Source organism: Hesperophylax consimilis, chromosome 6 (assembly GCF_061612785.1).
Source record: "Hesperophylax consimilis isolate HC1 chromosome 6, BYU_Hcon_1.0, whole genome shotgun sequence".
Taxonomy (NCBI): domain Eukaryota; kingdom Metazoa; phylum Arthropoda; class Insecta; order Trichoptera; family Limnephilidae; genus Hesperophylax; species Hesperophylax consimilis.
In genome coordinates, this window is record NC_142841.1 from 27,504,190 (window position 1) to 27,516,895 (window position 12,706).

General features: G+C 35.1%; 1 protein-coding gene across 1 annotated transcript in view; it reads right to left on the minus strand.

Annotated features, from left to right (window-relative positions):
- Kul (Kuzbanian-like) overlaps positions 1-12,706 on the minus strand; it is a 286,068-nt gene that overhangs the window by 7,228 nt on the left and 266,134 nt on the right. The window contains exons 3-11 of the mRNA XM_089632526.1: positions 11,693-11,814; positions 8,748-9,608; positions 8,196-8,336; positions 5,854-5,978; positions 5,393-5,521; positions 4,219-4,387; positions 1,536-1,705; positions 958-1,125; positions 117-310 (exon numbers count right to left, since the gene is read on the minus strand). Of these exons, the coding sequence (XP_089488652.1) occupies positions 117-310; positions 958-1,125; positions 1,536-1,705; positions 4,219-4,387; positions 5,393-5,521; positions 5,854-5,978; positions 8,196-8,336; positions 8,748-9,608; positions 11,693-11,814 (2,079 nt within the window). The remainder of the gene's footprint in view (positions 1-116; positions 311-957; positions 1,126-1,535; positions 1,706-4,218; positions 4,388-5,392; positions 5,522-5,853; positions 5,979-8,195; positions 8,337-8,747; positions 9,609-11,692; positions 11,815-12,706) is intronic.

A 12,706-nucleotide genomic window follows, 5' to 3' on the forward strand; every position in this document is an offset into this window, starting at 1 on the left:
CAGTGCAAAAAATACCTGCCAGTAACGTGTTAATATTATTGTTATATTTTAGGCCTTTAGTTTAAAAACGGTTTTGTTCACACTAATTAAATCTAATATAATGAGTGTCTACATACCCATTGTAATCATTACAAGGAGTGCCCGGTTTGGCGTACAGATCCGGTACATCGTAAGGCGGCTGGTTCCACTGGAAGGAAGATTTGCAAGGATTTCCCGCCCCAGGGAGCTTACAGCACAATTCACAAGCTCGTTCCGAACTGCACTGACAGGATTCCAGTCCATAAGCCACGCAAATGGAACCCGTACATTCCTGAAACATTTACTGGAAATTCTATACAAATTTTAGGAAAAGGAACACGAAAACTCAAACCTGGATGGGTGAATTACTTGACAGTGAAAGAGAATAGCTTTTGAGAAAGTTGGTAGGAGTGATTATTTTCATACATTAACACCTCTACCAGCGTTTCCAGTGCTAGGGATTTCTACCTAGTTCTGGAGAAAAACAAATAGTTCCAGGGAGAAGGGATGTTTTAGATATGGTTTTTAAATGAGGTATTATATTTCTCAATTTAAGTGCCCTGATGGGCTTTTACATGATATAATATATTCCACAAAATTTACTGCATAATACAATGAAATGTACATGATATAAGAAAAGAGAAAAAATTAACTAACCAGTTTTAAAAGTGCAGATGGCATAAAAATAATAATACTGGTTGATAATACGTAATTTACAAGTGAACAAGTAATTTACAATAATAATTATTAAGTAAATATAAATTAGAAATTGATAAAAAAGTATTTATGTCAGGTTACATGTGTTTTCCAAATAAGCTTATAAGCATGCGGGGATGTATCTATATTTGTTGGGTTCTGTGTGTATTTCCAATAATAAGCATGGGGGGTGTAAAATGTATATTTGTTAGGTTCTGTGTGTTTATTTCCGAATAAGCTTACCCCCATGTAGCAGATGAATCCGTCGTCACAGAGCGTTCTGTTGGGCTTACTGGCGCTGGGAGGACAAGATGGTCGCCTGCCATCACAGTGGGACGCGTCACGGCAGCCATTGTCTGATCGGCACTGGTCGCCAAATCTCAACGAACACTGGGCAGTGCAGCATGGACCCTATCATCATAATAAACAAAACAAATTATTTTACACAGGGTTCGAAAGCTCATAAGTAGAAAACTCGAAGTCCCAAAAGTTTTACTGTAAACAACATGGGATCGGAGACCACACATCCGATTTAAGTAATGGTTGGTTTGAAACTTGGCTATTTTATACACCAATTTTTAATAGAATAAATTCAAAACAACATCAAATGACAGAAATTTGGTAAATCGCCTTGTGGCAAGAATCAAAAGCAAAAGTTTTAAATTCCAATTTGAAACATTATATTCTAATAAAATTTACTTTCTGTAGTTTCCTTCTTTTCTCTCTTCCCGCTAAGCAACCACATTATCATGACAAGTTCAAATTAAGTTTTACTTTAGTGGTGACAGTGATTCTTTTTTAAATAATGGTTAATGTCTGACCTGTGAGGGGCTGCACAAGCTGCGCGGGGTGAGGCGGCACGGGGTCTCCCCAGGGGGAGGGTGGCGCCTCTGGGGGTGGCAGCACGGCTCCCGGCAGTCACCCTCCCACCCGCAGTCGCATTCCTCTCCCTCCTCCACCACGCCATTACCGCACAGGGACACTTGGGGCTCTGCAAAATAATCAAAAATAATTATTAAGAAAAAAAAAATTGGGTGGGACTGAGAATCGAAATCAATTAAATAATACACATAATGTCAATTGACGTAATGTGGCATTAAAATGACAGATAGGATCATTTAGCATAATCTCACATATATTATGGAATATATTACAATTTGTTCCAAAAACAGCACTACTCGATATTGCCGTAGGGGGCCGTTCAAGTATTATGTAAGCACTATAGGGGGGCAGGGGGGTCTTTGCTTTGCTTATTTTTGATGACATGGGGGGGTGGGGGGGTCGAGATAGTGATTACGTCAGCACTGCTCAGCAGTAGTTATTTTTTTACACATTGGCAACCCACACATTGTCTATGTTTGAAAACCGAATACATATTCGGGGATTCCCACAAATAATTAATACGTTTAGGTACTCGCTTAGAAAACAAAATACATTAACAGAAAAATGCATACAGGTACCAATTTTTACGTAAGCATGGGAGGGGGGGGTAAGAGCTTTGCTTACTTTTGGTGACAAGGGGGAGGAGGGGGTAAATAATTGTAATAAATCTGCTTACTTAATACTTGAACGGCCCCTAGTAATGAATAAGTTATTCCATTTTATTGAATTTCTACATTTTATTGACAAACCATAGGGCATTTTCACTGTTTATTTAATTTTCAATAAAAATAACGATAACAAAGGTATTTTTATCTTGATGAATAAATTTTTTATTACAATTTAAAATGAGCCATTTTTGATTTGCCGCCAAAATGACATGTTTGTTTTTATTCGGGAATTCAGCAGCGTTGACTTCAAGCCGGGCAACATTCTTGACAGCCGTCTTACCAGCCAGTAACGTTTTCTACGTCATAATGATGTCGCTAGAGTTGGAACCATTTCGCAATGTGCAGTCGTTTCAAATCAATACTTATGAATGAAAATATTAAAATACACATTTTTTGTAAAATGATCAGAATCAGAAAAATGAACTTTAAATCTTCCACCATTTTTAACAGTATTCATAGTTTGTAAAAATACTCCATTGGTCACAATGTGTAAAATAATATATATTAACAAGCTTAACCCATCAGATCTAGACAATAATAGCATGTACAAAATCACAGATTAGAGTTTGATATTCAATTTCGTAATTTTTTAATGTGCCCATATAATTATATACAGTAAACTTTTAAATGCAAAGATAAAGCTTAGGACGGGTTGTTTCGGAGAATCTGAACAATTCATCAAATTTCAACGTTCATTTTCAAGTTCTGTGAAAGTCTTATTCAAGTTCTATTATTATATCAGTATAGGCTAGTTGCTTGACAAAACTGAAATCAAAACAGAACTTGAAAAAATCTTTCACAGAACTTGAAAATGAACGTTGAAATTTGATGAATTGTTCAGATTCTCCGAAACAACCCGTCCTTAGTGTTCTCTCTTCAATATGTCTGACCGTAAAAGAAAAGAAGATAGAGCGAGTTTTATTAGGATGTGTCATTTGGTGACTGATATAGCACATCATGACTAAACGGCTTTCGATGTTTCGTGACAAATACAGCACTATGTGAAACGAGTGGTTAAACATCAATACAAGTTAAGAAAATTAATTTTTCGAAGAAAATTCCTTCTGAAAGCTTATCACTTTGTGATGTCATTATTTATTAGAATAATACACAAATAACTTTGTTTACATCACTTTAAAACGATGTAAAAAATTAAAGTGATATAAACAAAGTTATTTGCATAGACATATGAATATTAGTAGACCTGCCCTAAGTGATTAAAAGCGTATTATCCCCACTCCCCATACCGGTTCCATTGGAGCCGGCTGTGCTCGCGTATGGCCTCAAGTGAAATTTGAAAACGTGACGTCATCATTCTTGCGCGAACTATGGTCGAGGCATCATCGGTTCATTTTACGAAATAACACGGCAAAATGTTGACTTGTGATATGAAAACTTGTAAAAATAGACGTGAAAAAGAGAATAAACCCAATTGTCGTATTACATTCCATAAGTAAGCATTATTTTACTTTATTTTAAGCTTATTCACACCGTATTATATGGATCAGTTTTAGAAACATATACTATCACATCACAATGTAGCGATTCTCAAGTGTGCTCATCGTTGTTTACTGGGGTAAGTAAATTATGAAACATTTGTAAAAGTGTCTTAATTAATCAATACTCTGAAACTAACTACGACTCTGCAAACAGAAGAAATTTACTTTGCCGAATTTGGACTTCGCAAATTAGTTCATAACGTGGCGAGTAATTTGCGCTCCCATGTAAAAATGTCTATTCATTCAAAAGCAGATTTTACTTTTAAGAACTAAATGGTGATATTATAATGCGAGATGCCTATTTACTGTCGGATTGATTTATTGACGAATCACAGTCAGCTTCACCCCCTTCGTTCTTCAACAGTTGATTTTACCCCTCGCCATTATCTTCTCGTCTATTAATTCCTATGTCTGTGGTTATTTGTGTATTATTCTAACAAGTTAAGAGTTTGTACCTGTGAAGCATCCTTTGCTGGACCTGGCCTTGTTGTTGAGGACAGGGTTGATGCTCTTGAGAGAGCATGGAGAGAAGTGATTGTTGTTCTTCTTATCACCACTCGTGGCTCGGGCAAACATTATGAAGTTCCCATCCTCTCCTCCGGGCGTACACACATCCGGATCGTGCTGGAAACAAACATTTTATTTTATTATCAACTTGAGGGAGGCTTTCTTCTTGCAGTGGATAGTAAACAAATACTGATGATAATGGTCAATAAACTTAAATAATGACGCAGGTATTGAACGTTCACCTTTGACAGGTAATCAAATTAAAACCTTTGAGATGGTGGGATAATAATAATGAGAGGAAATGTATACCAAATTCATGGCATTTATATTTTAAAAAAATGACCAAATGAGTGCTATATTTGAACCAAAAATGTTTTTATAGCATAATAACGACAGCTAAATTTCAGTTTAAAAAAACTGAAAAAACCACATCTGTGCACTAGTGTTGAGTACCTCACACAAGAGGCATTACAAATGTCCCATACAACAATGCAAAATGTCCCGCCACCTCACTATGTAAATGTATTTGTAGTACTAAAAATGAGGTGGTTCGTGTATTGGCACTACATTTCATGTATGGGACATTTTTGTACCAGATCCGTGAGGTGTGAGGCGGTTGGTGTGTTGGCACTACATCACTACGTTTCATTTATGGGAAATTTTTGTACCAGAGCCGTGAGGTGTGAGTTGGCTAGATGGTTGGTGTATTGGCACTACATCAATACATTTCGATTAGGGGACATTTTTGTATTAGAGCCGTAAGGTGTGAGGTGGTGAGTTGTTTCTATATTGGTACACCATTACTACGTCATTTGTTGTACATGACATTTTTGTATTAGGGCTGTGAGGTGGTGAGGTGAGCCGTACCGCACAGGACATTTGTAGTGCATCATGAATGAGGAATGAGGGACCTCAACTTCAAACACCTCATACAAATATATTACTGTTGTAGTACTTAAGTGCCTAACCTAAATAATACAAATCCACAGTGGGTTTTTCAATACCTCATTTCAGTATTTCAGTACCTCATACAAACTCATTCTGATATTGTATCCTAATCAACACTACTGTGCAGTAACCCAACCCAATAATATGTTGCAAAATAAGCAAGTTGTTACTTACAGGCGAACCAAAGTTATGTCCGATTTCGTGTGCCAGGGTGACATGGGAAACCGCCGGCGGGACGTGTTTGCCGTAGTTAAGAAGTGTCACAATGCCGGTGTTTAATGACTTCAGACTGCCACGGTAATGCTGGGAAATATAACAACAAATATTTAGTTTATATGTTATCGATAGAATTGGTAGAGTCATAAAAAAATTGGGTAGGTATCAATAATATAGAATGATTGACGAAATTAAACATATCGACAACATCCAAAATATTCAAGTTATGGTAAAAATAATGACAATATCGACAGAATCCAAAATACTGACAATATTCAAAATATTGATACAGAAACCAAATTATATTTTTTTTCAGTGTTTGATTGTATTTATTTATATTGGCTATATCCATTACTATTTATAGTCATAAAGAAATCCCAATTGAAAGTGGTCAGACCTTAATGAGGTGAATAACTTACCCCATTTTTTTCACAAACACCGCCCGCATTCTTGAGATCACCGGTCCAGGCCAATCCCAAAGTTCCCATTTCGAAATCTCGATATGTAAACATGTATGCTAAACAAAACCCATCGTAGTCTTCCTCTGAAAAAAAAATCAAATCCGTCATGCGTCGATAACAAATATTAATTTATCGCCTTTTGGTTTCAAATACGTACTATAATAAAGCAATCCATTGTTGCTATCATAATGAGATTAAATGAAACAATAATAAAAATAATAATTTCAGTTGTTGGTCTGTAACATTGTTCAATGAACCCTACTATACTTTGGATTTAAGTGTAATCATTTTCAAAATTGAAAATGTTTGTTCAGACAAACAGTAAAAAATTAAAATTATTTTTATTGCTATTTTCAAAATCAGAACTGATTTTTCGACAATTCATAATATCTGTGATTTTGCACGGGTCTGCGCTGTTAAATACCCTAGAATAGAGACATTACCTCCAACTTCTGACATCTCCAATGCATTCTGTTGGCAGTAAGCTACACTAGCGCTTCCTAGCGGAGAGAGTTCTGCGGGTTGGTTTTCATTCATACATTTTAATGGAATTTATGTGAAATATTTCCTTAAATTTATGTTAATAAATTAAAACTAACTAACCATCACGCCGTTTCCCCACAGGGGTAGGCAGAGAGGACGGACCGCCAAACAATTCGGTCTTGGCACACTCTCCTTGCCTCATTCACATTCATACATCGTCTCATACATACTCTTCTATTGTTCTGACTCTTGACATGGCCCGACTCAAGTATCTGATTCACTTGGTCGTGCCATGTCTTCCTCGAGCGTCCCCGACTTCTGCTACCAGCGTTGAGTAAATACTGTGAATGTTTTACTGGAGTGGGGATATTATTGTCATTCTAGGGCATTCGGTGCGAGTCTAGTTAACTTTAGTTGTGATGAAGGAATGGTCATATGTAGTGTTGTTGTAATTTCTTTTTTACTTTATATTACTCTTACGTTTTACTAAAATTGCTTCATATTTACTTTTTTTTTTTTTATTATTTCTTAATATTTTCTCATTAATTATACTTGTAATCACAATTTTACAATTGTGTATTTTGTACCTTCTTTACAATGGATTACATCTATTTACTGTCAGTATCTCCTGTATAATACAGATATTCTCCTATGTACACTGCATCATGTATCACTTCTATGGAAAAGCTTTTTTAGGCGTATATATAAATAAACCAAACAAAGTATGTATTATTTTAACCCATTGGCCTCCGAATTGTTTTGTACCGAAGTTTTAAATCTGCAGTGGTGTACTAAATCTTACATAACTTTTAAACTAAACATACAAACGAAACAATTTTTTTAAATTTACTCGTTCATTGAATTAAGGTATGCAAAAAATATATGCAGTTTTTTTAAAAATAATAATAATATGATTAAACGAGGATATAAAAATATTTTTTTTCATAAAACCCATTTTTTTTTCTTTTTTTTATAATTGGATTAAGAAAAGTTTTACATTAATCATACTTATGACCATAATATATTTTATTTCAATTTGGGCTGATGTTAGCCGCCCACCACGCATTTTACGAACAAGCTTGTCAATTCCCGAACCACACGCTATTTAAAAAAAAATTCAATGACGCTGAAATATAACAAAATTTCAATCGTAAATATCAGGAAAAAACTGTACCAACGGAGTCCTGCCAATTACTACGAAATGAATGCTTAATTATCTACAGAGCGATTGGCATTTAAAATTTTAAACACAGATGTCAATAATGTATCCCTTTTTCGTTTTTAAGCCGACGACACCAGACCCGCCAGGATGGCGTCGTTTGAGGCCAATGGGTTAATAGGTATCAATATTTAATACCAATTGCTCAATAATTGATTTCAAATGTGTATTAACATGTGAACATCTGAATAATATATAATAAGATATGTGTAGCTTGATTTAGCATGAATATTTGTCATATACAGGGAATTTATCGTGCTAATTTATGCACAGTTTGCGTTCTCCTTAATCCAATCGTCAAGAGCCAAACAATCCCATTTCATGTCACAAGAATGTATTTGAATATTAAGCAGAGAATGGCACAAGGTTGCTACACGATCCTGCCGGCTCTAATTATAATTACCAAATGCATTTGCAATGATAATATGTATTATTATACGTGGGTATATGAACTTCAAAATATGTATTGATCTTCAGAATAATCATATATATATATGTAGGAGATATTTCAATAGAGAAGTAGTTTGCGAGTTGTTCCTTTGTGTTGAAAATCTGGTTTTGGGTGTTGTGGGTAGTTTGAGATTAAAAGGTTGTTTACCTGAGAATAATTCTAGAAATTTTTCTACTCCGTAGTTGTTCGGAAATCGGTAGAGGGGATCTTTTAGAGCTTCCGCCGTGTGGACTTTAATCCTTTTGATCATAAATGTTATATTATCCGGTTTACCATCTTGATTAAAATCTGCAATAAAAAATAAACAAATTACTAAATATACAAATAAACAATATCTAGTACGAAGTAAATATGTACTAATTTACTAATGCAATATTCAGTATGAAGTAAATACTAATTACTAGATATAGGTACTAATAAACAATATCCAGTATGAAGTAAATATATACTAATTTACTAATGCACAATATTCAGTATAAAGTAAATATTAATTTACTCAATTTTATAAGAAATTAATCAATAGTTCCTTGTTATATATAGTTATACTTTTGTATATTATATAGTACTTTATTAGATTAAGGTTTATTTTAGGCAAAAGTTCACGTTTTCGGTGGTTTTTGGTGCCTTAAAGAATAGATTTCCGCTTTACATGTAGTTAAGACGAAGACTTGGGAAATAAAAAGAACTAAAAAAACACACCTGTAACTCTATAAATTGAGTTGACTCGTTGAACATGCCTCGTCATGACTTCGATGCAAGCCTCTTCCGACCCAAATTTCTGGTAAAACTGGTGGTCACCTTGCAGATACAGCATGCAAGTCGTTTTCTTTGGATCTATAGTCGCCCTCTTGTTTACGTGGCGTAAGGCATTATCCGTCATGTTCCCCATAAGCGACGAAACATATGTAAATCCTATTGGTTTCTTATTAATGATATCATGTGGAATGTTGACTTTAGTCTTGATTTCAACGTGGTTCTTTGAGTTTGGTCGTGAAAAAATACTATCGTCGCTATAGCTGTCTTCGTCGTAACTATTGATGAGGATTCCTCTCGTACGATCGGTGCTATTTCTTAATCTATGAACACCTGGTTCTATGTTGGATTCGTCATAGTAGGGGATGAACAGGTCAATGGGAAGGCTCGGATTTTTTAGTGAAGTCGTTTCTTCTTGCGATTCGTCGTCGTAACCTAAATCTGCCATCTTTAAAATATCTAATTCTTCATCAGGTAGCCATCTCTTTGCTCTTTTCAAACTTATTTTCCGTAAACTATCTATATCACTATTGTATTTTACAAATGTACCCTGATTTACGAAATTATTAATTGTTCTGTGCTCATTTAAGTTCTTCTGATGCAACACGTGGGAGGCACACGGCTTCTTGCCATTGGCTGATGGCTGGATGACATCTGTAGACTTGTAGATGACGGAATGTATCTGAGGATGACTCTTGCCATACCGGTGCAGAGGCTCTACATAGTAGATCTCGCTTTTGGTGTGGATGGTGCCATCAAATAGCCCATCTGATGTTATTATTCCATGCGCTGAAGAGCTTTCATCATCTGGAATTGAAAAAACACAAATATATTCAAAATTAACGATATAAAATGTAATTTACGTAATCATCAAGGTTGTTACAGACTTGTATTGATTTAGGTGAGACATGAAGTGAAAAAATAGGTTCCAATTTTGTCCCTCCAATTAGTCTGATTTGGCCTCCAATGCTTTCCACGCTCTAACACAGACCGACCGAAAACTATAAAATCAGGTCTACAGTGTACAGTGTGCACCGATTATCGCTAGTGGAACACGTTTCGATGAGATATTAGTGTGCAACAGCGCCTCTAATTGTGTAGCTCTATGGTTACGGAGAGAAATCTAAAATAAATCCATCTGTTGATTATTTCACTAATTATAGGTTCATTCGCTATAATTCGATTTCATTCAGACACTGAAAACTATAATTTATATTATTCAGTTTAAAACCTTAAAATTACCAAATAATTTTGACTTCATCTGGAGAAAAACATTGATTTAATAAAAAAATAACAAAATTCTACAATATTACTAAACCAAATAATCATGAAAACCTAAAATGGCTTCTTCTTGTAGTGATAATAATATTTTTAAGAATATTCTAAAAACAATAAAAGTTTTGATGATAAAAATACCTCATATTATCTTTTTAAACAAAGCTGAGATGTCTATGAAGTAACCTTGTACTTTTTCCAAATACTAACTTATTCTAAACTGAAACAAACAAAAAACACTTCTAAAATAATAAATAATATTTTTTACTGTTGAGAATCACGAGAATTTAAAGTAAAAATAAGTCAACACAGGAGGAGGTTAAATACATTAATTTCCTCCCAGTAAACATAGTTAAGGCCATTTTAATTTTGAAATTTTATTAAATTCCAGACAGCTTTTCATTTCATACTATTACTGCAATTAAACTAATTCATAATATACTATGACGTCATGTCCCCAAGGGAATACCGTCCATAGCGTGACATGGCGCGAGTCGCCAGGAGGACAGCACGCCACTGCTACTCGTAGTCAGTGGCGGCTGAGCTTTTTTAAACTAAACCTGAAAAAAAATTGTCTTCTCAGGCCATAATATAAAACTTTTTCGGGTAAATTAGAGAAAACAGGGACGCGGTTAATAGAAAAACCACCGCGTATCACTTAGATAACAATGAAAAGTAAGTAAAATGGAAAATAATGCATTTTAATAGCTATTTCGAAATGATTTCGTCATGTTTTGACATAATAATTTTAAATTGTTTTTTTTTTGCTATTTTTTATGTTTTGATTAAACCAGAACTGACAAATAAGAGCTTATTTTAGGGGGTGACCGGATAAATCATCAAAATGATAATTCATCACTTCTTTAAAAAGTTATATAAAGTCATGGAAAGTGATGAAACAAAAACTTTTTTAACTGGATTAAGTAGGTTAGGTTAGGTTAAAAATGTGTATTTTTAAATGTGTGTTGAATAATCACAGTGTTGAGTTATCATGGAACCATTTTAGGGTCATACGTTCATGTTTTGGTATAAATAAGAGAATAAAAAAACTATCCTCATAAATTTGACATCAACAATTTCTGCCAAGTAAAATTCGGTTTTAATTTGAACAAAATACCTATTAAAATGCATTATTTTCCATTTCCGGAAACTGAAATACTTACTTCACATTATTATCCAACTACTACAATGTATTTTAAAAACAAAATGTGCGTATTAAGGGTGTCTCTATTTTCTGAATGAATGCCGCTCAAGAAACACTTCGGAGACGGTGGAACTATGGCATCCCCAATAATTGACTTTATGAGGTTTTATGTTTGTTATGAGGCTGAAGTATGTATGTGTGGAGGGGAAGGATGTGGGGAAGAGAAAGGTTGGGAAGTACCTAGCTCTTCAGGCCTAGTCACGTTTCGATTCTGAATGGCGGTCTTTCACTCTGGCAAACAAGAGAATGCGCTTGATGGTCGATGCGCAGAAACTCATTTTGGTAGGAGGCGGGGTCAACCGAAAATAAAATCACCATGCAATCACAATAATTCTGGTTTTCCGAAACATTCAGAATTTCAAGGGCCAAGCACATTCTTTAGTTTGGCAAGCTCTACCACCCTGGATATTACCTTGGAGTGCTCCGGAATACACGCTGGCAGTGTTGAAGGATACCGGGCCGCTGGTGCCGTGGAACTCCGCATCATCAGCGAACACGGAGCCAGGATCTGGGTGGAGACGCAAGTGGAACTCCCTGGAACAATGAAAAACCAAATAATACTACATTCATGTTTGCTATAAACTAGAAACCAGTTACTTTGCAGATAGACCAGGGCCGGCCCTCTGCGAGTGCAATTGGAGCAATCAGTTCCGGGGACGCCAAGACGCTATTAATACTTAACACCTAACAGTCCTAACACATCGCCTTTGAGATTATTTTTCATAAAAACGGCACTACACAAAAAAAAACAAATCATCCGAATATTGTTGACTAGAGAGACACTACAGTGAGCCTACCTAGGCGTTTTCTAGTTTTGACAAGGGGCGTCAAAATTTTCTCGCGCCAGGCACCGAGTTGGCTCAGGGCCGGCCCTGAGATAGACAATAGATAAATAAATAAAAACAAACTTGTTTAAAACCATTTTATTTTATTGTTTGACTTGTAAATCTTCTAGTTTACATACACACCAGCAAAAACTGTTTCGAGGGTAGCAAATTAATAACTCATAGAATGTTTCATCATCAAATTGAAAAGGGAATCGCGTTATACGATGTTTAGCCTAGGATCCCGATGCAACAAACCCCACGTCTCTGAGTACACAGATGAAACTACTTTGTAGTGAGAATAGACTGTTAGGACGGGTTGTTTCAGAGAATTTGAACAATTCTTCAAATTTAAAAGATATTTTTCAAGTTATGTGAAAGATTTTTCAAGTTCTGTTATTATTTCAGTTCTATCAAGCAACTAGCCTCATGATATAACAACAGCACTTGAATAGGACATTCACAGAATCCGAAAATGATCGTTGAAATTTGATGAATTTTTCAAATGTCAATGTTCATTTTCGGCTTCTGTGAATGTCCTATTCAAGTTCTGTTATTATATCATTATAGGTCAGTTACTTGATAGAACTGAAATAATAACA